General features: G+C 42.4%; 1 protein-coding gene across 8 annotated transcripts; it reads right to left on the bottom strand.

Annotated features, from left to right (window-relative positions):
- Positions 1 to 8895: 8895 nt before the first annotated feature.
- Positions 8896 to 24152, bottom strand: LOC103708184 (lipid phosphate phosphatase 2-like). 8 transcript variants are annotated; one of them, XM_039125721.1, is made up of 10 exons: positions 24045 to 24140; positions 23820 to 23952; positions 16096 to 16317; positions 15897 to 15984; positions 15702 to 15811; positions 15464 to 15557; positions 13843 to 14031; positions 13678 to 13737; positions 11312 to 11501; positions 8896 to 9040 (listed from the first exon to the last, which is right to left on the bottom strand). In XM_039125721.1, exons 3-10 carry the CDS (start codon positions 16309 to 16311, stop codon positions 9028 to 9030), a joined length of 960 nt encoding a protein of 319 aa, XP_038981649.1. In that variant the 5' UTR covers positions 16312 to 16317; positions 23820 to 23952; positions 24045 to 24140; the 3' UTR covers positions 8896 to 9027. The 8 variants fall into 8 exon arrangements, 6 of the variants coding, with proteins under 6 accessions (XP_038981649.1, XP_026660853.2, XP_026660851.2 ...); XM_026805052.2 differs by having other exon boundaries at positions 16096 to 16184; positions 23847 to 24152; XM_026805050.2 differs by having other exon boundaries at positions 23847 to 24152.
- Positions 24153 to 25345: the final 1193 nt, after the last annotated feature.

Raw genomic sequence — 25345 nt, forward strand, 5'->3', positions numbered from 1 at the left:
GGGGGGTAGTGGAGCGGGACTTATCCTCACCAGCCCGGAGGGGGTGGTCGCCGAGCAAGCCTTGCGCCTCGAGTTTCCCGCTTCCAATAATATGGCGGAGTACGAAGCGCTTGTCGCCGGGCTCAAGCTAACCAAAGAGCTAGGAGTGAAGGACTTAAAGGCCTTCAGTGATTCTCAGCTCGTCGTCAACCAAATTATGGGCGACTTTGAAGCCAGAGACCCGACCATGCAGAAGTATCTTCAGAAGGTACGGGATCTCACCTCGACCCTGGATTCTTTTCACATTCAACATGTTACCAGGTCGGAGAATCTCAGGGCCAACCAGCTATCAAAGCTGGCGTCCTCTCGCATGAGCGAGCTTCCCAAAACGGTAGTACTGGAGTATCTCCAAAAGCCCAGTACAGACGAGCCTGAGCAGACCCTCTGCACTGAGTTCGAGCCAAGCTGGATGGATGAACTCACCAGCTACCTGCAAGACGAAGTCCTCCCCACCGATGAACGAGAGGCTCGCCGAATCAAGCGCTCCGCCACCCGATACATACTATATGAGGGAAGGCTCTATCGGAGATCTTTCACATCTCCCCTCCTCAGATGCCTCCGCCCAACAGAGGCTGATTACGCCATGCGCGAAGTCCATGAAGGAATCTGTGGAAATCATCTGGGAGGGCGAGCATTGGCCCACAAAATTTTACGCCAAGGATACTATTGGCCGACTCTCCAGAAGGATGCTATGGGCTTCGTCCAAAGATGTGACCGGTGCCAAAGGAACGCCAATGTTCAGCGCCGGCCCTCGGCTCCTTTGACTTCTATCAGCTCCCCTTGGCCTTTTGCCCAGTGGGGAATTGACATCCTCGGGCCATTTCCACTGGCCACCGGGCAAAGGAAGTTCCTGGTCGTCTCCATCGACTATTTCACAAAGTGGGTGGAAGCTGAGCCCCTCGCCCGGATCACCGAGCAGAAGATGCGGAATTTCGTCTGGAAGTCCATTATCTGCAGATTCGGACTTCCCCGCATCCTTATCTCTGACAACGGTCGCCAGTTCGACAACATCCACTTCAGGGAGTTCTGCTCCGAGCTTGGCATTGACCATCGCTTCACCTCGGTCGCACACCCTCAGACGAACGGAGAAACCGAGGTAACTAACCGTACTATTTTGCAAGGTCTCAAAGCCAGGCTCGACAAATCCAAAGGACAATAGGTCGAAGACCTATACAATGTCCTGTGGGCTTACCGGACCACGTTCCGCGTCCCCACCGGCGAGACTCCCTTCAACCTGACATACGGGACGGAGGCTGTCATCCCACTGGAGATTGGGATTCCTTCTCCAAGAGTCGAGCATCACGACGCCAGCTCCAACTCTTTGCAGCTCAGAAGCAACCTCGACCTAGTCGAGGAAACGAGGGAGGCCGCCCGAGTTCGTATGGCGAGGTACCAGCAAAAGACAGCTCAGTACTACAACGCCAGGGTCAAAGTCAAATCTTTCAGACCAGGGGACCTTGTCCTCAGAAGAGCTGAGGCCTCCCGACCAACTGAGCAAGGGAAGCTGGCCCCAAACTGGGAAGGACCATACCGAGTCACGCGCATCCGCCGACCCGGAACTTACAAATTGGAGTCTCTAGATGGGACTCCCATTCCGCGGAGCTGGAGCTCTGAAAACCTCCGCGTGTACCACCAGTAGAACCCCAAGGGGTCCCTCATTATTCAACTATTGAATTTCATTCTGTGGATTTCATTTCATAATAAACTTATGATCTGCATACTCATTTCAAGCTCACCGATTTTCCTGGTTATCTCATGATCCCAGGTTTATTTCTCCTCCCCTGACCACGGTTGGGATGCCCCGATATCCCGGGATGATAGAGTACCCACGTGGACTCCCTGAAGATGGTTCGTGAGTTCGTGATGCGCTCTCCATCGGCCAACGAGCTCGGCTCGTTCTCCTACCCTGACCACGGTCAGGATGCCCTGTCACAACGGGATGCCCCGATCCGTCGGGATGGCTCGAGACGTCGAGATACGGTCTTAAGTGACCGACGAGCTCGGCTCGTCCTCCATCGACTTCCACCGACGAGCTCGGCTCGTGCTCCATCAGCCAACGAGCTCGGCTCGTTCTCCTACCCTGACCACGGTCAGGATGCCCCGATCCGTCGGGATGCCCTGAGACGTCAGGATGCCCCAATATATTGGGATGCCCTGCCACAACGGGATGCCCCGATCCGTCGGGATGGCTCGAGACGTCGAGATACGGTCTTAAGTGACCGACGAGCTCGGCTCGTCCTCCATCGACTTCCACCGACGAGCTCGGCTCGTGCTCCATCAGCCAACGAGCTCGGCTCGTTCTCCTACCATGACCACGGTCAGGATGCCCCGAGACATCGGAATGCCCCGATCCGTCGGGATGCCCCGAGACGTCGGGATGCCCCGGTTATAGGGAAGCTCGAGACGTCGAGATATGAGTTGCGGTCCTCTCTGACCAGACGAGCTCGGCTCGTTCTCCATCGACTTCCACCGACGAGCTCGGCTCGTGCTCCATCAGCCAACGAGCTCGGCTCGTTCTCCTACCCTGGCCACGGTCAGGATGCCCCGAGACGTCGGGATGCCCCGAGACGTCGGGATGCCCCGAGACGTCGGGAAGCTCGAGACGTCGAGATATGAGTTGCGGTCCTCTCTGACCAGACGAGCTCGGCTCGTTCTCCATCGACTTCCACCGACGAGCTCGGCTCGTGCTCCATCAGCCAACGAGCTCGGCTCGTTCTCCTACCCTGGCCACGGTCAGGATGCCCCGAGGCGTCGGGATGCCCCGGTTGTAGGGAAGCTCGAGACGTCGAGATATGAGTTGCGGTCCTCTCTGACCAGACGAGCTCGGCTCGTTCTCCATCGACTTCCACCGACGAGCTCGGCTCGTGCTCCATCAGCCAACGAGCTCGGCTCGTTCTCCTACCCCGACCTCGGTCGGGATGCCTCGAGACGTCAAGATGCCCCGATTTATCGGGATGCCCCGACGCGTTGGGATGCGGTCTTCATTGACCAAGACGAGCTCAGCTCGTTGTCCGTCGGCTTCAGCCAACGAGCTCGGCTCGCTCTCTATTCTTGGATTTCTCTGCCGACGTCCCCAAAGAGCGGAGTCCGAGCAGAGAAGCGTCTTCAGTCACCTCGGCGCAAGGACGCACACGGTACAAGGTACCCATTTATTTAATGTTTTTACATTATCTATTCTGCTTTTGGATTTCTCTCTGCCGACGTCCTCAAAGAACGGACACCGAGCAGAGGAACATTTTCAATCGCCTCGGTGAAGGGGTGCTCACGACACCAGCACAATTATACAAGCCCGATGAATCCCCGTCACGAGCTGACGAGCATCGACCCATTCGCTGGAAAAGAATCCGACCCGCCTCGGCAATGTGGGGCTCGGACCCAAAGTTTACTAACTTTGCTAAAAAGTTGTCCCAGTGACCGCTTTAGGGCTTGGTCGGAATCTGGGCTAGGCTCGAAAAGACTCTCCGAGCCCAAATCCCTTAAGCACAAGTGTTGCTATACCACTGGTCGAAGGGCCGAGTAATGGAGCTCGGCAAGCCGAACCTAAAACCAAACCCTGTGGCGGGTAAAGCTGAGGCCCTAGAGCCCATGTCCTCGGAACCTAAAATGGATCCGAGCAGAGAAACTTGGACTACAACAGACGAGTTTCCAAAAAAGTATATTCATTTCAAAAAGCCCGTAGGCTGAGTACAAAAATTTGGGTTCGGCCCTTACAAGTATGGGGGGCCATCCCGACTTTACAAAATAACAAAAATTATACTAAGGCTCGAGCTCGACCACTTCGGCTTCGGCAGTCTCGGGAGCGGTAGGCTCAGCAGTCGGGGCTTCAGTAGCCTCGGCAGCTATGGGAGTAGCCTCAGGGGCGGCTTCGGGGGCGGCTTCGGTCGCCTCGGCTGGACCTCCCTGGTCGGCCCCCGGAGCTTCTGCCTCCGCCTCCGGCCTCTCGACCCCTGCTCCCGGTTGAAGCAGGTTTACATCGAAATCCGGGAGAAGCCGCCGCAGTTGGTTGCGGAAGTCCCGGAAGCCTTGGATTAGCCCATTCACGCCCTCCTCTGCTAGGAGGTCGTGAAACTCCTCCGACTCGTGGAAGAGCCTCACCGCGTTCTGAGCTTGCTCCCGGGCCTCGAGCTCCCGAGCCTCATGATATGCGGCCTTCCGCTCGAGGTTATTCAATCCCCGCTCGAGCTCTAAGTGGCGAAGGCGGGCGTTCTCCACCTCCTGCTCACGGGAGGCCAGCGCCAGTTCAACGGCAGCCAGACGAGCTTCCGCGGCGCGCAGTTCGGACCTCGCCAACGTATGCGTGCCATTTTCTTCATCGAGCTCGGCGGTCAGAGCTTGAATTCTTTCCTCGGATGCTCCAATTCTCTCTTGGAGCACCTGACGTTCGGCCTCGGAGGCCTGGTACCCCGCCTCGGCGGCCAGGTACCTCGCCTGGGCCTCCTCGTAACCGCGCTGGCACCTCCGGGCCCGCTCCCGGTAGTCTTGGACTATGTGCATCAGCATTTCCGTCTCGTGCAAGTGTTGTAAAAGAGACGAAAAGAAAGACATAAGGCGCTGCGAGTAAAAATTTTTTACAAATTACACAGACGAAAATTTTACTTACCCGGACGGCGTTGCAGCGGGTAGCGTCCATGAAGGCATTGTAGCTCATGAACTGTATCGTGGCCCGGTCGGCCGGGAGCAGCGCGACCCGGAATATTTCGCGCGCCACTCGAGGGTTTTCGAGGGCTGAATCGCCCTCGAATACCGACCAGGTGAGTGCAAGAGGCACTCGCTCCCCCGAGCCGGATGGGCCCGGAAGGCCAGCATCGGCTGGCCTAGGCGGAGCCGACCCCGAGGCTCCGTGACTGCTCCCCGGCTCGGAGCTAGGGGGCTGGGGTCGGACAAGCGGCCGATCCGACTGCCGCACGACTGAGGCGGGGCGCGCAAGCACGGGACCCGCAGGACTCCTCCCCTGGTCGGCAACTGGAGCGTCCTGCCGACCAGGAACTTGTGCCAGGGGCACCGGGCATGGGAGCACTGCTGAAGCTCCCCGGGAGCCCGAGCCCCTGGAATTCGCGCCCTCCCTCTGACCAGCATCGGGATGCGCGGGGCGAGAAGGACCCGCCTCGGCCACTGCTGTCGCCGGGATCGCTGAGGTCGCCGAGACCTTCTGCTTCTTCCTCGGCTCGGCGGGCTCGCCCGAGAGCTCGGCTGCCCTCTTCTGGAAGCGAGCATAGAGGACTTCGCTTTTAGTCACCATCTTTGCGATATCTGCAAAGGCGAACAGGATTAGAACATTAGAACAGTAAGGAAATAAAAAGAGACACTGTAACTATCCTTACCATGGGGACGTGCCGAGCTCAAGCCCACGTTCACCAAAGCGTCCTCACATATGAGGCCGTTCAGTAAGATGCCGTCCCCGAGGCTGCGGATGGCGTCGAGGATCCCCTGCTCACGTGGAGAAAGTCTGGGGGATTTGTTGATGGACTTGAGCTGAGCCGGTCCCCACCTGGGGTCAAACCCCCAGGACTGTGCAGAACCAAGGAAGAAGAATTTCTCCTTCCAGCCATGAATGGATGAGGGGGCACCATGAAAAAGTGGCCGACCCGCCCGAAGGGCAATGTAGAGCCACTCACCGTCTCCCGGATTCGACTTAAAAATAAAAAGTCGCCGGAAAACGTTGACAGAGGTCGGAATCCCGTGCAGTAAGCACAGTGACAGGAAACCGATCACTGTCCTCCAGGCATTCGGAGCGAGCTGCGCCGGAACCAGCCGGCATACCATCAGCAACTCATTCACGAAGCCGTGAAGAGGAAATCGGAGACCGGCCCAGAGTGACTCTAGGTACACTCCAATCCGGCCTACCGGAGGATCGGTTACCCGATCCCCACGCCTGGCGGGTTCCAAACGGAACTCGTGAAGAGGGAAGAACCACTCTTCGGTCATTTCGACCTCCAGGACACTCATGGTAGATACAACCTCACTGGAAAGAGAACCCATTGAGAGAGAGATTAAAAAGAAAAAGGGGGACCTGGGGAAGACGCCGGAGAAAAGAACTTCGGACTGTGAAAAGCTGGGGGAAGAAAAGCTAGAAGCAGAAGGCAATAGAAAGGGGACGGAGGGCCAGGGGGGAGTTTATATAAACCTCCCCAACGGCCCCGATCGGCAAAAGAAAAGCCGCACCCCGTTGAGATGGCCACACGTGTCGGTCCAAAAGACAGAACGACGCATTTAATTAGGGCTAACGCTTCGAACGCTGAAGCGCCCCATCGGATCGTGCGGCCCCATCATGAGCCCACGGCGCGAGGACGCCTCGCAAAAGGTGTCCCAATAATGAGGATTTTCGGGAAAGAAGAGACGCCGCCTATTAAAGGCATCTCGAAGCGTCCGATAATTCAAAATGCGCAATAAATTAAAATTTTCGGAATCCGTAACGGCCCAACTAAAGCTACTTCCCGCGCTCCAGCTGGTAGCCAACTGGAACTCGGAAGTCGGGGGGTAGTGTTGGGGGAAAAACCCCAAGTCATACCGCCACGGAGGCGCTCGGCCAAAAAGCGCCGACCGGAAAGGCGCTCGGCCAAAGAGTGCCGACCAAAGAGCACCAACCAGAGGGGTGCTCGGCTAGAGAGCGCCGATCTGAAAAGATGCTCGGCCCAAGAGTGCCGACCGGAGCGCCAAGAGGCACTCGGACCAACCAACGACCAAGTAGGGATGCTCGGCTAGAAAGAGCCGACCAGAGGACGCCGACCAGAAAAGCGCTCGATTAGAAGGCGCTGACCAGAGAGGAAAGAGCGCGAAATAAAGGCGCTCGGCTAGAAGGCGCTCGACCAAAGGGCGCCGACCAGGAGCATTAGAAGCGACCCCGCCACAGGGCGCCCCATTGGGCGACCAGCTCGGCTCGGCACCCCTGCCAAGCCGATTGCCTTGACCAGATGTTCAACCCCTGCTTAACCCCCTGAGGGACTTGACAACTCCACTACAACCTGCCGCTATCTCCAAGCCGTCGAGGCATAAGATCTCCGCAGGTATTTGGCACGACCTGCCATTAATGCATGAGACCCCCTCAAGTCTCCGATGCACTCGGTCATTTAATGAACACGGCTCAAGACGATCTCCGGATCACCGAACCATCAAAGCGCATGGCTCTCCCTGACCGCCGGTTCACTCGGTAATAAATGCACTTACCATCCACGGACCCCGGGCCTACCACGGCCGGCGGTTCAACCACTCCAACAGGTCCGATCGACCGTGACAACTCCCTGATTTCGGTCTGATTCGGCCTCATATTCCACTACGCCATTAATGGGCCAAATCGTGCCCAATTATTACAAAAGAGGACAAACTCCCTGTCACCTCCCAGGCAACATAAAATCCCTCTATAAAAGGGAGCCTGGGAGGAAAGAAGGGAGGGGGGCGGAACACAAGTAAACAGCACAGACACAATTAAGCACCAATATCCTCTTCATCTTCTTCACCCTCTGACTGGCTCTCTCCACATATTTGCCCCCTCTGACTTAAGCATCGGAGGGCCGGCGCCGGGGAGCCCGGCCACCGGCTTCTTTTTTGCAGGACAGGACAGGACAGGACGCACTCTCCTCTCCGCTCTCTCACACACCCCAGGAGGGCACAGGAGGACGCAGCCGGCCGGCGCACCGCCGTCCGCCCTCCCCGCGGCGGAGCTCCTCCTTCCCCGGCTTCGCGGCGGCCCCCGGGTCCAATTTCCAGCAACAGCTAGTATGTACAAATATATGATAAAGTATTTAAATTGACAATCCATCTTATTAACCATGACTTACACATTCCAATATATATATATATATAGATTGAAAATCAATAATTTTTTACTACTTAAGATCATAACAAAACATGGACTAATATTCATCCATTTATTTTGCACCCACTTGATGTAAAGGTTAGAGAGTACAAAAATACATGTTTCTTAATTTCCAAACATTTTTAATATTTTAAATATGTGAAATTTTAATTTGTATATCCTATTATTATTGATTTTGGAATTCAGGGAGTAGATACCTTCTTTTTCAAGAAAAGCACTTGGATTCAGAATTGCAACCAGGGAACATTCTTGTTCAGATGCTAATTAAGGGGACTCCATCTCTTGATGATGTCTCATATTGGATCAAGAAATTAAGATGTGACTGAGCCCATCAAGTCAACCGTGACCCCTCATTTGCCCGAAGCTGCGTCAAGCAAGTCAAGCTAGCAGACTAAGCTAGATTTTGCCCAAGGCTTTCATTAAATATTCGGAAAAAGAAAGATGATGTGGTCAAAGCCTCAAAGAATAGAGAAAGATATTCGTTTGGAGAGACTTGCCCAGATTGTATTGTTTAACAGTTATGCCCCAATCCCTATTTCCTTAAAAGTCTAGCTGGCAGCAACAATATAAACGGAAAAGAAAAAGGATTTCATGTAAAAGGGAACTTTTCCACCAAGTTAAATAATAAATTCTCCAAATATAATAGGTTTCCAAGTAGTTTTCATTTCAACAAAACAAATCGTTAATGGGGAATGATAAAGCTCAACACCCTCTATAAAAACATTTAGAACTTATCAACTTGAGAATGCAAATTTATCTCATGAAGTTATTCATGTTAAGTGACCGATACTGTTATGTGAAAATTAACTGCAGAGTACTCATTACTAGTAAAAATAAAATGAAATTTTAGACCTGACTACAAAACCAGATTATAGAAGTGCAAAATTAAATAAACTACAAACACAGAAAATAAAAAAACAGTTGATAGAAATAAAAAAAAATAAAGCGAACTTATGAAAGTAAAGAAAAAATAAATTTCACTATAAACTATATATATAAATAGAATATAAAGAAAATAAAAAACCAAAATCTTAAAAGGAGACATGCTATTGGGTGCCACCCTATCACATAAAAAAGTTCCCTTGCACCAACATGGCATCGATGTGGAACATTGTTATATGACCAAACCCTCAGAAATTGCACTAGCCTCCTTGAATTGAACTACTTCCCCTCTATCATGATTGACACCTAAAGCATTTCAAAAATTAACAGAGTAAAGTGAAAGTCCAAACAAATATGCAAAACTGAATATACATCCACATATGACCAGATCAGAAAAATAAAAGACATAAAACAAAAAACAAAATAAAGCATTGAACATATGAGTATAAGTAAAAGGAAATGAAACAAAACCAAAAAGAAAAAAGCTGAATTTGTAAAGGGATAGCAAAGATAGAAAATGGAACTAAAATAGGATGCAAAAGAAATAAAAAATGAATTATTGAAACAAGAAATGCTAGTAGCAATATGCTGTCACATAAAAGGTTCCTCATGCTAGCATGGTGATAGCTGTGGCCATTTTTACCTTGACCAAATGCCCAAAAATTGAACCAATCCCTCCTGGATCTTGGCCCAACGAACTTTTAGATTGACTATAGGTGCCAATATAGCATTGCGCTTTCAAAAATAAACAAAAAATGAAATTCCAAACAAGTACTCAAAACCGAAACTGATAAATACCCATTGGAGATGGAGCAAATACAATGTGGGGAATATATTCCGAGAGGGACAGGTCCTGTATGAGGACGTACTGAAGCTTCAATCACAGGAAGCTAGTCAAATGACCAAGGCATCTCCTAGGGCTTCTGAGAGCCTATAATGAGAACCTCCATTTACAAGAAGTCTTTTGAAGGCAAAAAGTCCTGGGCCACTTGGTTGAAAAAGAGAGATGCAAACAGTATTGATAAATAAGTTGAAGCCTATGTTACTGTAGATAAACACAATCTTTTGGCATAAGAAATCATGCATTCCTTAGAGAAAGCGCCCACACTAAAAGACTAATGGTACTCAAAGTAAATATGGAGGACTATGATAGGGTAATAAGGTGGCAGTTTCTATCCATTCATTTTGGGTTTCATGGCAGATTTTGTAGAGGACAATGATATAAGTACAGGGCAAATGTACACAAGCTAGTAACACTCAATAGTTACCAGTATAGTTGCAACATATGTATTTTCCTGCTAACATGGCATTTTCTACAAACTCTTTTCGGAAATTGATCTTATTTTGTTATCCGTATGATATGCTTCGTACAGTTCGGTACGGCATGCCTTGCTTATTACCTTGAGAATATTTACCATAAGCTTCTTTGTAATGCTTACTTTCATGCATATGGCCAGCAGAGGAATTTATGTTTTATGAGGAACAAAGTCTACATATATCAACTGGGAGAGTATCAACCAAGGAATGCCGTACCGGTCCGTACCGGCCGGTACGGGCCGGTACGTACCGGTCCGGTCCCTACCGGCCGGTACGGGCCGGTACGTACCGGTCCGGTCCCTGACCGGTACCGGACACAGATGAAAACCGGTATTTCCGGTTTTCTTCTGTGAACCGGCCGGTACGGAGACCGTACCGGCCGGTACCGCTTGGTACCGGCCTCGTACCAGTGCGAACCGGCCGGTTCGCACCGGTACGGTGTTTTTTTTGGGGGGGGGGGGAACCACAGCGCCTCGCTGTGGTTTTTTTTTTTTTTTTTTGATGGGAAAGAAAGTGGTCCGGACCGGTACGGTACCGGTCCGGACCGGTACCGTACCGGTCCGGCCGGCCACCGGTACGCCGATCCGGACCAGTACGGCGGACTATCAACCCTCATATGATATTGTTTGCAATCAAGTCATCAGATCAAGCGTGTGCAATGCCAAGAACCGGCCCATTGACAACTCTAAACAATTCCCAATTCCATGGGCACATGGAATTGCTGAATTGAAGTAAATCAGAATAATAAATATGAAAAATCAGTTAGCACCTGTTTAGGTGGATGTAGAGATACCTGCCTTAGCAGACCCCTTAAAATAAAAAAGCTTTTGGGTGCCATGAAACTCGATGGTTATTCAGCTGCTTTTCATCTTGGATTAGCATTGCTCAGAACACGATCCCTATTTTTTCTTTTTTTTTGAGGTCATCTCTCCAAATATATCTTCCTCTCATACAGCAAGTGAATCAAATCAAGAAGAGGGGAAAAAAGATTGTCAATTTGCAGAACTCGTGGAAAATTCAGAATGCTTTTAAGGTGTATTAGTGAAGAAAACCATCTACATGGAAAAAGTGCAGGAGAGATTTTTGCAAGCTTACATAGGCATACACAGAAGAATAAAATCAAAGACCTACTTAACAACAGTGAAGAAAGATGAAGTATAGGGCAAGGCAATAAAGTGCATCACACATATTCTAGCACAAAACAAAATGTTGGTTCTTATGAAATTCTGCATAAAAAAATCCAGATTATAAAGTCAATACCTCCTGCCAGCCTCCATAATGTCTAGAACTGGGCTTGTGTCACTCATATTCATCCCACCATGAACATTAGATGAAACATAAACTGTTTCAATCTCTAACGGCCTTGAATTAAAAGTATTTGTCATCACAGAAATTTGCCCGTTGTGGCACAAGTCTGCTATTGCCTGAAGATAAGCATGGGGCCACCAACCTGCATGAACAGAAACCACAAGGTCCATTGATTTAAAAATTGAACAGCTTTCATGCCTAAAAAGGTTTAACTTCAAGAAGCACACGATGAATTAAATTCATGGGTGCACTGTTTCCACAGAAGTCAATGTTCCAGGTTGTGTTGAGCCAAAAAGCGCAACCTTTTGCACCGGTGTTTCTTCTTTACACATCACAGATTTTGAACCGGTAAAGTTTTTTTTTTTTTTGAAACGGATGTATCATACATAGTGGGTATGAATACACCCAAAGAAATCAAAGAATAACAAGTCTCGGAATGCATTGGGTAGTCCCCTCTCCTCTAGCCACAGGGTCTCCCCAGAATGGTTAGTCACATAGGATGCTACCCAATATGCTGCCCCTTTGGCCTCGCGATACACATGCTTAGCCTGCAAGGCCATCCCACCCCTCACCATCGCTCAAATATCCCTAAGGAGCGGGTGGTAAACTGGTAAAGTTTGTAATCCATAATTTAGCACAAGAAAATCAATTAAAGAATGACAGAAGTAATATAGTTGTCAAGTAAAACAATCTTCCACTAACAGAAAACTTCATAAACTTTTGGCACGTTACTTATTCCTCCCATTGATATTGTTCTTGTTTTTGTGATTTGCTCCTCTCAAGCTTTTGGCATCTGACCTTTTTTTTTCGAACTTTCGCAAAAGCTTCCCTTAAAGTTGAGTTTGAACTACAAATAATAAATTTCTGAATGCTCTAAAAAGATTAATGATCAACAATATTAAAGGTGAGCTAAAGCACGCTTTGCAAGGCAAGGCCCAAGAACAATGCTTTTCCTAATCACTGGCGAGGTGTCTTCATTCTAGTGCCAATAAAGCCTCAAGGCATAGTAAGCCATACCGTACTGAATCGGATGATACAAAATATACTATACCACACCAGTTCGGTACCGATACATATTACATGGGGCATATCGGCACTTTGTACGCCGAACTAGTCCTGTAATGGGTATACCAACATAGTAACAAGGTAGCATTGGTACAGGGCCCGATACCGAGACGGCATACCTTGCTTCAAGGTGTATATCTTTCTAAAAAGCCCAAGCACAAAAGAGCATGCATCATCAAATCAGCCTTGATTTTCTAAAAGTTGTTAATTGAGTCTCTATTTACAAGCTTACAGTGCAGTACACTAAACGAGGTTAAGCCTTTTTTTTATAATTAAATGACGTCAGAAAATCAATAAACATCCTATTACATGGACAACCAGACACTTCCTCAAATCTTCCTATTTGGGTCAAAATCGCTCTCTATGTTAATTTCTCTATAGTAAAAGAAGTTCAGGCAGGCACATATACGAAGGAGATTAAATGAAAGAGCTAGGATTTGAGTACTCAATAGGAGCTCCCCTGGAATGGGCCCCACCTACTGGCTGCCTCCTAAACTTTGGGGTCCATGTTGCATGGACATTAACATCGGTTGAATTTCGTCATGTATCCCTATGCTATCTTCTAAAAGCTTCCAAAAAAAATAAATAAATAATGCTTAGTGTTGTATGGCTTACCAATTGTTGTTGTTGTGGTAATTATTATTATCATCATCAACAAAAATTACATTCCTTACCTGAAACCATATAATTAGCTCAAAGATACAAGATACATGATGATTCACAAGTCACAAAAGTAATTTTTGCTTTTCTTGAAAAAAAAATAGTTTTTATCCAAACTCCAAGATCAAAGCCTACTTCTACTGTCATAATGAGATTTGCTTGAAAGCAAATATTAGATTCAGTATGTGACATGTTTGACCCATTTATTTGAAGAGTCCAACCACCCACTGATCTTTAGGATCTAATAAGTATCCAAAGTGTTTAAGGCATATCCAATCAGGAAATGTGTCAACATGGATTTTCAAGCTAGACACTAGAGTCCAACACTTAGTGAATTGGTCATGTTTAGATTATGATACGGGGGGACCAAAAACATGCAAGGGACTTAAATGGATGCAATAAGATTTAACCTTAGATAATAGAGTAGAAGCAGCTTAAGAACTTTCAAAATGTAACTACAACCTTAAACATGTAGAAAGGAACCCCCAAACACAATCTGAAACAAAAGACACCATCTTGGGCTAAGAATTAGGAACTCTGACTCTTGTATCAACCTCCTTCCATTTCAAGAAGAAGAAGAATAGGGAACATACCATTTGCATCATATGGTGGTGGGAAGAATTGCAGATAACAAAATGAAGCAACAATTAATCCTACAAAATAAACATAAGCATTGCGATGAGGAGGATGCAGCTAGCAAAGGCCTCAGGAATCAAAACAATTGCACTGCTCATGATAATTGATCCTAACATACGAACCTAGAAAACCCCCAGCAAATACATCTTGCCAATGATGCCAATAGTCATCCACTCGAGAAATTGCAATAAGGGTTGCAGAAAGTAAAGGAAGAAGGACGATGCACAGTTTTGCAACGTGACCCCTGCAATCAAAAGCTCTTATCTTACCGGATAGATACCATGCAAGAAATCCCAGACCTGCAAAAGACCCTGCATATTGATAGATGGAAACTCGATAAATGCAGATTATCCCTCAGGGAAATCATTACAGAATGTAGAGAATAGCAAAAAAAAATGCTCCCGTAAAACTTCCAAGTTCCATTAGTCTAGTAGTGAAAATTACAAGACTAGAGAAGCGGACAGAAGAAGAAGATTAAAATAGACCACAAGAAAATGATTATATGAATCAAGCCCCAGCGAACATGAACTGGAGGTAATTATGTCAGTCCTACTTTATCTCTTGAATAACAATGGCAAAGACTCCAAATATAAAAATATGAACATGCGTAATGATTAGATCAGCAGCAGAATTATCTATTGTGGCTGCAGTTAGCAACTTCTGCAGATGGTTATGCACACGCATCCACCTACTTTGGAAGCATGAATTCATACAGAATGAATGTTACTGAGTTTGACTTATTGCTTTGCATTGAGCAGTTGCACTGACATTGCACAGTTTGCATTGACAAGAAAATAGCTAGCGTGCAACAAGGTTGTCCCAACCATTTTAGCATGGTTGATTGGATGAAATTTCTGAATCATAGTAATAGGCATTGATCCAATTATATATGCGTGTGTTATTTGTTAAAGTTGATATTACAGGGTTGTAATACATTGGAATTAAAATGCTACATTTTGTTGTTTTTTTTTACCAACATTAAAATTTCTTCTACTATATTTATACAACTTCAGAATCACTAAGGAACCAAAACTGGTTAGTCCACATTTTGGAAGTATGGATATTTTAAATTGCATGCCACGTCTGTATCCTATACATATTGAATACAGACACATATTTCTAATGCTTATTCAATATATGCTTTTTTTGAATGAAAAAAAGTGCCGGGTAATTCCTGGATAAGCCTTGGATACTTCTGAAATACCTCAAGGGACAAGGGAAAGGACTTTCTTTTTTTGTTTTTTAATGAATGTTAATTTTTTAATGATGGATGGTAAATTTCAGAGTTTGCGGCATTGATATACTCAGGTGTAAAATTCATGTACTTAAGTCTACATGAATGGTTACCAAAAAATGGAGTTTGGAGATGTTGGTATTATTCTATGAAATATGAACTATGTTATTATGATAACCTATTATAGTTTGCTTCTTTTTACACATTAAAAACATATATTTATTTTTACATAACCAAACCGTATTATGTCCTCTTTTTCAAGATTTGTAGTATCAATGAATCTGCATCATGTCATATCCATAACCCTCATCTGTATCCATGCTTCATAAATCCAAACTTTCAAAATATAACCTACATGAATTTATCTACAAGCATAGAGTACAGTAAGTGGATGCATATCACAAGTTGAAACAAGCTACACTCAAAATAATAAACAAGCTTTTTTTGATGGAAATAAACAAGATTTTCAAATGTATGTTAAAACAACCATTGGCCAGTATGCTGCTTACACGAGGAATGACCACTTGGAAAACTCTTGTGTCCTTCCTTTATAACACTCTTCTCCCCATGGCATATAACACCTGTAGTGACATTGTCATAAAACTGGACATTTTATGCATGACGAAGATATATCAAGCAAGGCATAATGATTGATCAAGCTAGGCATAATGAATAGAGTGAAAATATTATTTGTATTACAAAAATAAAATTAGAAGGAAAATGAGATGGCGTAAATTGAAAGCTCACGTCTTTTCCATCAGGAAAACAGCACCAAAAAAAATCTGGCCTTGGTCTACCAACGGCATCCTTAATTGCATCCGTTAGGACACTAGTTATAAGCACAGAAAACAGCAACCCTGTAAGTCGTAAGTTCGATGCTAGATCAGGTTATATACCACAAGAATACTTATTCAGATTTGAGAGAGAAAAGGGTACACATACCTAGTATGGCTTGATGCAAATCATACGCATTCCTCCTTTTTATGTAAATTGTGATAAAGATTATGAAAGGTAAAAGAATTGCAATTAGCTGCCAGAGAAGAAAAGGTCATTGTTACATTATACACAAGCATGCTGCCGTCTCAAAGAGAACTTTCTTTCTCCATAAGAAAATACTCATGCAAGAGATGCAAGAACAAACCGGAACAGCCCACAACGGCACTGTGTTGCCTTTTAGTGGGTATCTCAGATCTGTCAACATGTCCTTTCCCACAAAGCGGTGAAAAGGTTCTACGACATTCAAAATGATATCTATCAGAACAAGAAGTAGCAGTAAAATCCAGTCATAAATGTGGCATTTTGCTACTTTGGCTCCATGAGATCTTAAGGTATGAGCTCCCAACTGAATATCTGGCATTGCGTCCTTGTGAAAGAAAGGTGGAGAGAGAGTTCAGAAATATAACCAATCTACACTATAACAAAATTGCTGTTTGTGCTCAGCAATAACAACCACACAGATAGTAGTTGCCAAAAAGAGAATCACAATCAGATGAAAAAATAAAAACAAGCAAGATACTTCATAGTAATAATTTAATGTTCTTTCAGCAAACATAAATATTTTATTATAGAATCATAAATTTTGCTAGGGGTGCATCTATCTGTAAGATACCATCATAGTTTCAGGATATTCACTAGCAGTTGACACTAGAAGCAAAGTGATTAATGAATTTAGTTAGTTTCCAGAACTGTAGAGGTATGCAAAATTAGGTTTTGATTTTCTTCTATCATTAGCAAGATATTTCCTCTTCCTGAGCTCCATAATCTTCTCTATTTCCTTTTCTTTTGCAACTAAGAATCCTAATCAGTGAGTAGCCTCTTTCAAATTTGATATTATCATCACAACATTATTGAATCCAGAAATGCCAAAAGTCACCCTTTGGAAAGATTCCGTCGATGATATGTTGTCCTTGTGCTCAAACTCTATTCACATGTTGATGAAAGATAATTCATTTGACCACTGAGGTTTTCCTTATGGGGGCGTTTGGTATGGGATGATCGTCCCAAGATTAAGGGTGATGTAGGTGGAGGTGATGAGATCACCGTGTTTGGTTGCACTACGGTGATCCTACGTGGCGGTGATCTTAAATCACCTCCACTCCTCAAATCACCCCCCAACTCGGTGATGGGATACCCGTCCTTGAAGTCGGGGATCCAAGATCATCCCATGGCAGTGATCATGGGTTGAAAGTTAAAGACAAAAATACCACTCAAGTTAGCAGAAAAATTGATATATCAATATACTATCAATATATTATGTCAATATTATATATATACATAATTATGTTGATATTATATATTATATTAATGATATATATTATATTATAATATATTACTAATCATATTATTATCCTATTATTATTGAAGGATAATTTTACATTATAGTAGAAATATATTATTATATTTTATATTTATATAATGAAAATATTTAATATATTACTATATTACTCCTATTTACCTTATTTTTCTAATCAAAATAATTATTAGTATTAAAAAATCTATTATAAGTATAAATAAAAATATTAATTCTATAATGAAAAATAACATATTTTTATAAGATTAATAATTTATAGGAGTAATAAATATATTTTTATAGAATATATTAATAATTAATATATTGATAAATATATTAATATTTTATTATAATATATTTTATATGATTAATAAATATATGATAAGGGCTACTAAAAGTAGAATATATGACAAAATTATGGAGCTATTATAGAAATTAGCATATTGACTTACATTTTTAATTCATGAGAATTAAAAACACATAAAAAATCCATCTAAGATATATCAAGGGTATTTATGGTATTATGTGGTCAGTGATTTTAAATTTCTGTACCATACCAAACAAGTTACTCATGGATATCCGAAAATTTTTAATCACTGGACCATGGCCTACCAAACACATTGATCTTAGATCACTGGGGATCAAATCACCCCAGTATTTAGATCACCGGGGATCTTAAATCACCGTGGTGATCCTGTTGGGGTTACCAAACGCCCCCTATATGTTATTGCGATGTGCTAAGAGAAGTTTGGATATTTGGTGAGGAAAAAAGAAGACCAGAGCAGGATATTGTCCGTCCCTTTAAAGCAAACAGACTATATTGGAAAGCTGCTAACTAAAAATGGCTGACACAAGATAAAATTCAAGTACGGGGCAAAATCTTATCTTGCACCAATCTATGTTCTTTCTTGAAGTGAAGCCGAACGAATGGATCATCGGCCTTTCTCTTGTTCCTACATCTCCTAGTTTTGAAATATTGTCCTTCTATGATCCAAAATGTGCAATTCACCATGAGAGATTCTTGATGAATGCCCTGTCTTTTACAAGAAACTTTAAGATGGGTAAGATAATAATTAAATTATCTACTTATGCATTCTAATGCTCATAGGGAAAGAATGAAATGCTTAGATTTTTAGGGTATAGAAAATAGACTAAAAGACTGTAAACTAATATGGAGTGCAAATGGTGCTTCATCACAAGGGAGATATGAGGGAATTATCCAAGATTGTTAAGTTGGTTTTGGAGAGATGACTACAAAAAGAATATACCTAATGCAGTGTATGAGGGTCTTTTAAAAGCGCACAACATAGTTTGTTCTCCTTCATGCTTTTGAAGGCGGTGTACTCTCCCCATAATGTCCAGTTAGCATTTGGTTATTGACAAGGTCCTCCAAGTCATGCAAAGTAGATATCCATAATTTGCAACATATACTATGGGGTATGTTCTTGATGTCCCGTTATCAATTTCTTAGTTATTGTGTATGAAAACTATGTCAGCAGCATTCTATAGTTGAAAGAGATGGCAGCTAGATCCACCTTTGTGAAGTTCGATCAGCTCTTGTTTTCCAATGACAACCTTTGTCTCAATGTTTCTTTCTAGAAACCATTTGAGAAGTACATGGAAGAGTTAGTCCAAGAACAGACAAGGAAACTCAAGGAAGAAGAGGATACTAAATCTTCCGATACTTCCTAGAAGCATTCTTGCCATTTTAGTCTTAGCAAGGTCCTCTAGATGCCTCGCCTCATTATATTCCTTAATATGGAAGAAATGCAAAGAAAAGAGATGCTCAATTGGTCTGAAACTTGGTTTTCTTTTCTCTTTTTACTCTTCCAGGCCCACAACATGAACATGAGGCAAAAACCTACCACAATTCCATTCTTTCCAATGAAATACAACATCTAAGTATTGAATTTCTTTGTTTCAGATGGAGTGGGGGAGGTCTCAAACTGTGTTTTCCTGTATCTAGAGAAAAAGAAAATTGTGTATGTAGCTATATCCCTTCATAATCGAATTAGAAATCCGAGACCAATAAAGGCTCTCACATATAGAGATTCATGAGATCTCCGCTACCAACAGCATTTGGGCATTAATTGGAAATGTCAGAAAAAAATAAAATTTGGAAAACTTGAGGGTATCCTTTCTATGAAGTGAAAAATATCCAAAGCCACCACTGTATATTCAAACCCTAAGCTCTCATTTGCAAGGTTAACAAGCATGTCAATCTAACCAGTCCCCCTTTCGATTGTCATCCTCGCGATGGCATTTATGTGCAATCTAACGTTAGAGACACAATCAAGGATAGAAATTAGATCACTCTTTTTCGATAAATCACCAATAAAATATACATTGCATGTATAGCGAGAGATATTAATACCTGCAGAAATAATATGATAATACAAGAAGATGGAAGAATATGGATGAAGACTTCTCTCTCACTGCTGCTTGCCCTCGTCTTCGTAACTCTAACCCTATGCTCCTTCCTCCTCTATTTATAACGGGATGGGCTGGCTCTCAGTTGAAACACTAGCAATGTTTTAAATCTAGACAAGACGGGGGCATCCTAACTATCCTGTCTTGTTCCTATGAGAAAATGGGACCAAGACGGGTAGACTTTGAAACTCATATACCTAAAGACAGAAAAAAAAAAAAAGGAAAGGAAGGAAAGAAGAAAAAAGGAAACAAAGGAAGGAAGAAAAGAAAAAGCAAAGGGAAAGAAAGGAAGGAATGAAGGGAGAAGAAAATGATAGAAAGGAAGGAAGACAAGAAAACAAAAAACAAGGAAAGGATAAGAAAAAGGAAGGGAAGAAGGAAAATGAGAAAGAAGAAAAAGGAAATGAAGGAATGAGAAAAAGAAATGAAGAAAAGAAGGGAGAAAGGAAAGAAAGAAAAAAATAAAGAAAGAAAGGAAAGAAGGAGAGAGAGAGAGAAGGTTACCTACTTGGATGCTTACCTGGAAGGGCCATTAGGACAGGACAGGGCAACAAGATATCCCATTTCATGAAGAAACCAAGAGACTTCCATTCCACAAAATTTAAGATCTTGAACCTTGAGATTCTATGGCACCAATCTAGGAAACCCTAGGGGGGCGTTTGGTAACCCCAACAGGATCACCACGGTGATCTAAGATCCCCGGTGATCCGAATGCTGGGGTGATTTGATCCCTAGTGATCTAAGATCAATGTGTTTGGTAGGCCATTGTCTAGTGATTAAAAATCTCCGGATATCCATGAGTAACTTGTTTGGTATGGTACAGGGATCCAAGATCACTGACCATATAATACCACAAATACCCTTGATATATCTTAGATAAATTTTTTTATGTATTTTAAATTTTTATGAATTAAAAATGGAAGTCAATATTACTAATTTTTATAATAACTCCATAATTTTGTCACATATTCTACTTTTAGTAGCCCCTTATCATATATTTATTAATCATATAAAATATATTATAATAAAATATTAATATATTTATCAATATATTAATTATTAATATATTCTAAAAAATATATTTATTACTCCTATAAATTATTAATCTTATAAAAATATGTTATTTTTCATTATAGAATTAATATTTTTATTTATACTTATAATAGATTTTTTTAATACTAATAATTATTTTGATTAGAAAAATAAGGTAAATAGAAGTAATATAGTAATATATTAAATATTTTCATTACATAAATATAAAAAATAATAATATATTTCTACAAGAATTTAAAATTATCCTTCAATAATAATAGGATAATAATATGATTAGTAATATATTACAATATAATATATATCATTAATATAATATATAATATCAACATAATATATATATATAATATTGACATAATATATTGATGGTATATTGATATATCAATTTTTCTGCTAACTTGAAGGGTATTTTTGTCTTTAACTTTCAACCTAGGATCACTGCCCTGAGGTGATCTTGGATTTCCGACCTCAAGGACGGGTATCCCATCACCGAGTTGGAGGGTGATTTGAGGATTGGAGGTGATTTAAGATCACCGCCACGTAGGATCACCGTGGTGCAACCAAACGCGGTGATCTCGTCACCTCCACCCACATCACCCTTGATCCTAGGACGATCACCCCATACCAAACGCCCCCTAGGTGTTGATGGAACCCTAGCAATTGCAGCCATCTATGAAATCCAAGGCACCTAACCAACTGCCTTAGGGTTTCGAAACGTGGTCTACCTAGGTTACCCAGGTTTAGCCCTAGAAGCAAGCTATATAAGTAACCCTATGAATGGGCTGAGTCTGAGCTCAGTCCATAATACCATAAATTATATGCCAGCTCATATGAAGCAATCCCTGTAACAAGAGTCTAATTCACCTGCTCAAAAAACCGAGTCTGAGTTTGATGAGAACTCAAAAGAAATCTGAGAAAGATCAAGGATGACAGACAAATATAGGAATCCGAAGTCAACTTGGATATCTAATCTACCATACCCCATTTTACTCGATGGATGTGGCACAGTTATGATGAAGCAAGGTGGACCAACCTTTCTATGCATAAAGACGTATAATCATGCTAGTCCCTAGTAGATAGAATATACAGAAAGTTCTCCATTCATGCACAACATCTATTCCTACAATTTAGTCCCTCCACTTTCTCTTATCCTTGATTGATCACTGAAAAAAATATTAACATTGTCAAGACTCATAGCTAATTGATTTCATGGCCTATTAAAATTCTGGAAAACCAATGCATGAGAAAAACAAATTTTCAATGATATTTTGTTATACTCAAATTAATAATTGTAGTATGAAAATCAATTCAGACAAAAATATTACCTGGTACCAGGACTCCTATGTCTAACATGCTTCCACTTTGAAATGGATTAAATTTACTAGGTGGACTCCTTGTTGGAACGGCTGTCACGTCCACTCATGGCAAGGCACAATAAATCATTGTGCTTTCTATCAAGAAAAAAATCTAGGGTATCATTGTTGACAACGAGATTAGCCAAACTAATATTATAATAGGTAATTATTTCCTCAGCTCAAAGGACCACTCGTACATTCTACAAACGAGACCAGTATCTCTGACTCCAACAATGGTTTCCAAGAAGTGGTCTCATGTCATTGACTATTCGTTGTAAAATATACATTATTTGGTGCAAAGTTAACTACTACGATGACTATGAGAAAATAGCCACTCCAATTCGTTTAGGATATTCTATACAATAACAACTATATAAGTGTGATGCTCAACCTTGTAGATGTGAACAATTTTCAAGTATCCATAATGATTCAATTCTGCTCGTACAATATACAACTGTCCACTTGGTGATTTTGCCTAATAGTGACACTTGTGGCCTCTTTTCTTGCTTCGATGTGATACAATGCTCTTACTGATTACAGCGAACAAAAAGGAGAACCATGATACATCTCAAAATAATATGTTTAATATGCTACATAGCTTTTAGGACATACCTTACTTCCAAAACCTTACGGATGTTACATCATTATATCTTTGTAATGCTTTCTACGAAAAAAAACATTGCCAAGGAAATAATTTGGATGCATGTAACCAAAAGGAATTGTGCTACCCAAAAGTTCTGTAAAAATCTCTGCTTATTTTGAATGAAATTATTTGGTGTCTTATGATTATGTCTTTTCAAACAACCGACAGCCATTGTCTTTCCAAATGATTTAAAGTGGTCACCTCAAAAGCCCCAATGTGATACAATCCTCTTACTAATTACAACGAACAAAAAGGATACCTCTGATACATCTCAAAAAAATACGTTCAGTATAACAAATGGTTTTTAAGGCATATCTTACTTCCAACATCTTACAAACGTTACATCATTTTATCTTTGTAATGCTCTCTAGAAAAACTTTGCTAGAGAAATAAGTTGGATTTGTATAACCAAAACGAATTGTACTACCCAAGGAATTTGTAAAAATCTCTTATTATTTTAAATAAAATTATTTCGTGTCTTATAAATATGTCTTTGCAAACAAATGACAACTAGTGTCTTTGCAAATGACTTAAATTCATCACCTTGAAGGCCTCTATATGACACAAACGAAAAAGATACCCATGATACATCTCAAAATAATATGTTCGATATGTCAAATGGCTTTTAGGGCATACCTTACTTCCAACACCTTATACATATTACACTGTTATATCTTTGTAATGTTTTCTAGAAAACTTTGCTAGAGAAATAATTTGAATGCGTGTAATCAAAAGGAATTGCACTACCGAAAGGATTTGTAAAAATCTATGAACATTTTGAATGAAATTGTTTGGTGTCTTATGATTACGTCTTTTCAAACAATCAACAGCAATTATCTTTCCAAATGACTTAAATTTGTCACCAACTTCCTTGTTGCGTCTAGAATTGACGATGGATTAGGTCAGACTCTAGGTCCGAATTCAAAACACTTGTTCTAGGAGAAAAGGCCTAAATGGTGGTGATGATGATGATGGGAATTGCAACACGCAAAGATATAGTTTGCCAAGAGTTGATATATAGATATGGTTTAAAGTTATCGAAAAGATTGCCTTGGCGAAGATCAAAAAATCAGCTACTTCTTAGTCTACAATTTTACCTTCAAGTGGTGGGTGGTTCCTCTTACCGATATTCGGTGCTGGGGTAGAACTAATGGCTCCAGATTATAGTGAGAGAGGAGCGAATCCTCAAAGTTGTCAGAAGTGGAGCCTTCTCCTCATTCTCCACCTCCTCTGAGATGACCATAACGAAGGTGTTAACCAAAAAATAAAATGAGAAATCATTGATGTGGAAAAGAAATAAACAATTTTTTTTCTTGATTGACCCCAAATATCGGAAGAGATAGATGGAGCCATGGAGGCCTCGTAGGGACGAGAAGGGGATGGGGGGGCGCAGGCTGGAGGAGCACGAAAAGAAAAGTGATACTTTCGGAGGGGTACAGTGGCTTTATTTTAGTTTTTTTCTTTATTTATTATCATATTATTAATGACCCTATCCGAGCTAAACTAAAACTATCTTAAGTTAACTCATATGGTATAAAATCTCTCGAGAAAATTACAAAAACCTCATAAACTTAGAAATAAATTATATTTATATCTGTTGAGGTCGAAGTTCCTCCGATCTTAGACCTTAGCCTCTACCGAATTGGAACAGAAAAAGAAGACTGCGTCCCCACAGAAGGTATTGTTCGCTTTGGGGATCGGTGGCTCCAGACCCAGTGGACTCGCTAGAGGGCGCCATCCCTCATGGTTTTGTCCTTTAAAAGACGACTTCTGATGAAAAGGTAATCGAACCCTCTATTTGAGACACAGACCTTTTCGCTATTCAGTCAATGTGGGACTAAGTCTGAGGCCCTTTATTCTTACAATATTAGCCTCCTGAGCGGGAAGGTCTGTGCCGAGGTTAAGGACCCCTACCTAGCGCGCCATTGTTGAGGTCGAAGTTCCTCCGACCTTTGACCTTAGCCCCCACCGAACTGGAACAGGAAAAGAAGACTGCGTCCCCATAGAAGGTATTGTCCGCTTTGGGGATCGGTGGCTCCGGACCCAGTGGGCTTGCTGGAGGGTGCCACCCCTCACAGTTTTGTCCTTTAAAAGACGCCTCCTGAGAGAAGGGTAATCGAGCCCTCCATTTAAGTCACAGACCTTTTTGCTATTCAGTCGATATGGGACTAAGTCCGAGACCATTTATTCCCACAACAATATCCAATGGTATGAAAAGTCTACGCTTATTCTTCTGAGATTTATTTTTTTAACGGTACTTTAACTTTTAACTCAAATTAGTCAAACTGATAACTTTTAATGGGATCTAAATGCCATATTAGAAATTGTTTAAAATGACCAAAATAATCTTACAAAAATTCTCCTAAAGTTTACATTTATTATTCTTATACCCAATATTTTGTAAAACCTATACTTACACCTAGTTAAATTGATAGCGTTAGTGAAATCGTTTATCTATTATAAAAAGTTAAAATAACCTCTATAAGAAAATAAGACTTTTTTTTTTACTTTTCTGACTTTCAGATCTCTTCGAAGTTTTCAATCTTCAAAAGACTTCTCTTCGAGATTGAGCGGCTAAGGTTTCTTTCTTTCTTCGTTACCTTACCATAAGCGTCCCTTCTCG

The sequence above is a fragment of the Phoenix dactylifera genome, chromosome 4 (assembly GCF_009389715.1).
Source record: "Phoenix dactylifera cultivar Barhee BC4 chromosome 4, palm_55x_up_171113_PBpolish2nd_filt_p, whole genome shotgun sequence".
NCBI classification, from domain to species: domain Eukaryota; kingdom Viridiplantae; phylum Streptophyta; class Magnoliopsida; order Arecales; family Arecaceae; genus Phoenix; species Phoenix dactylifera.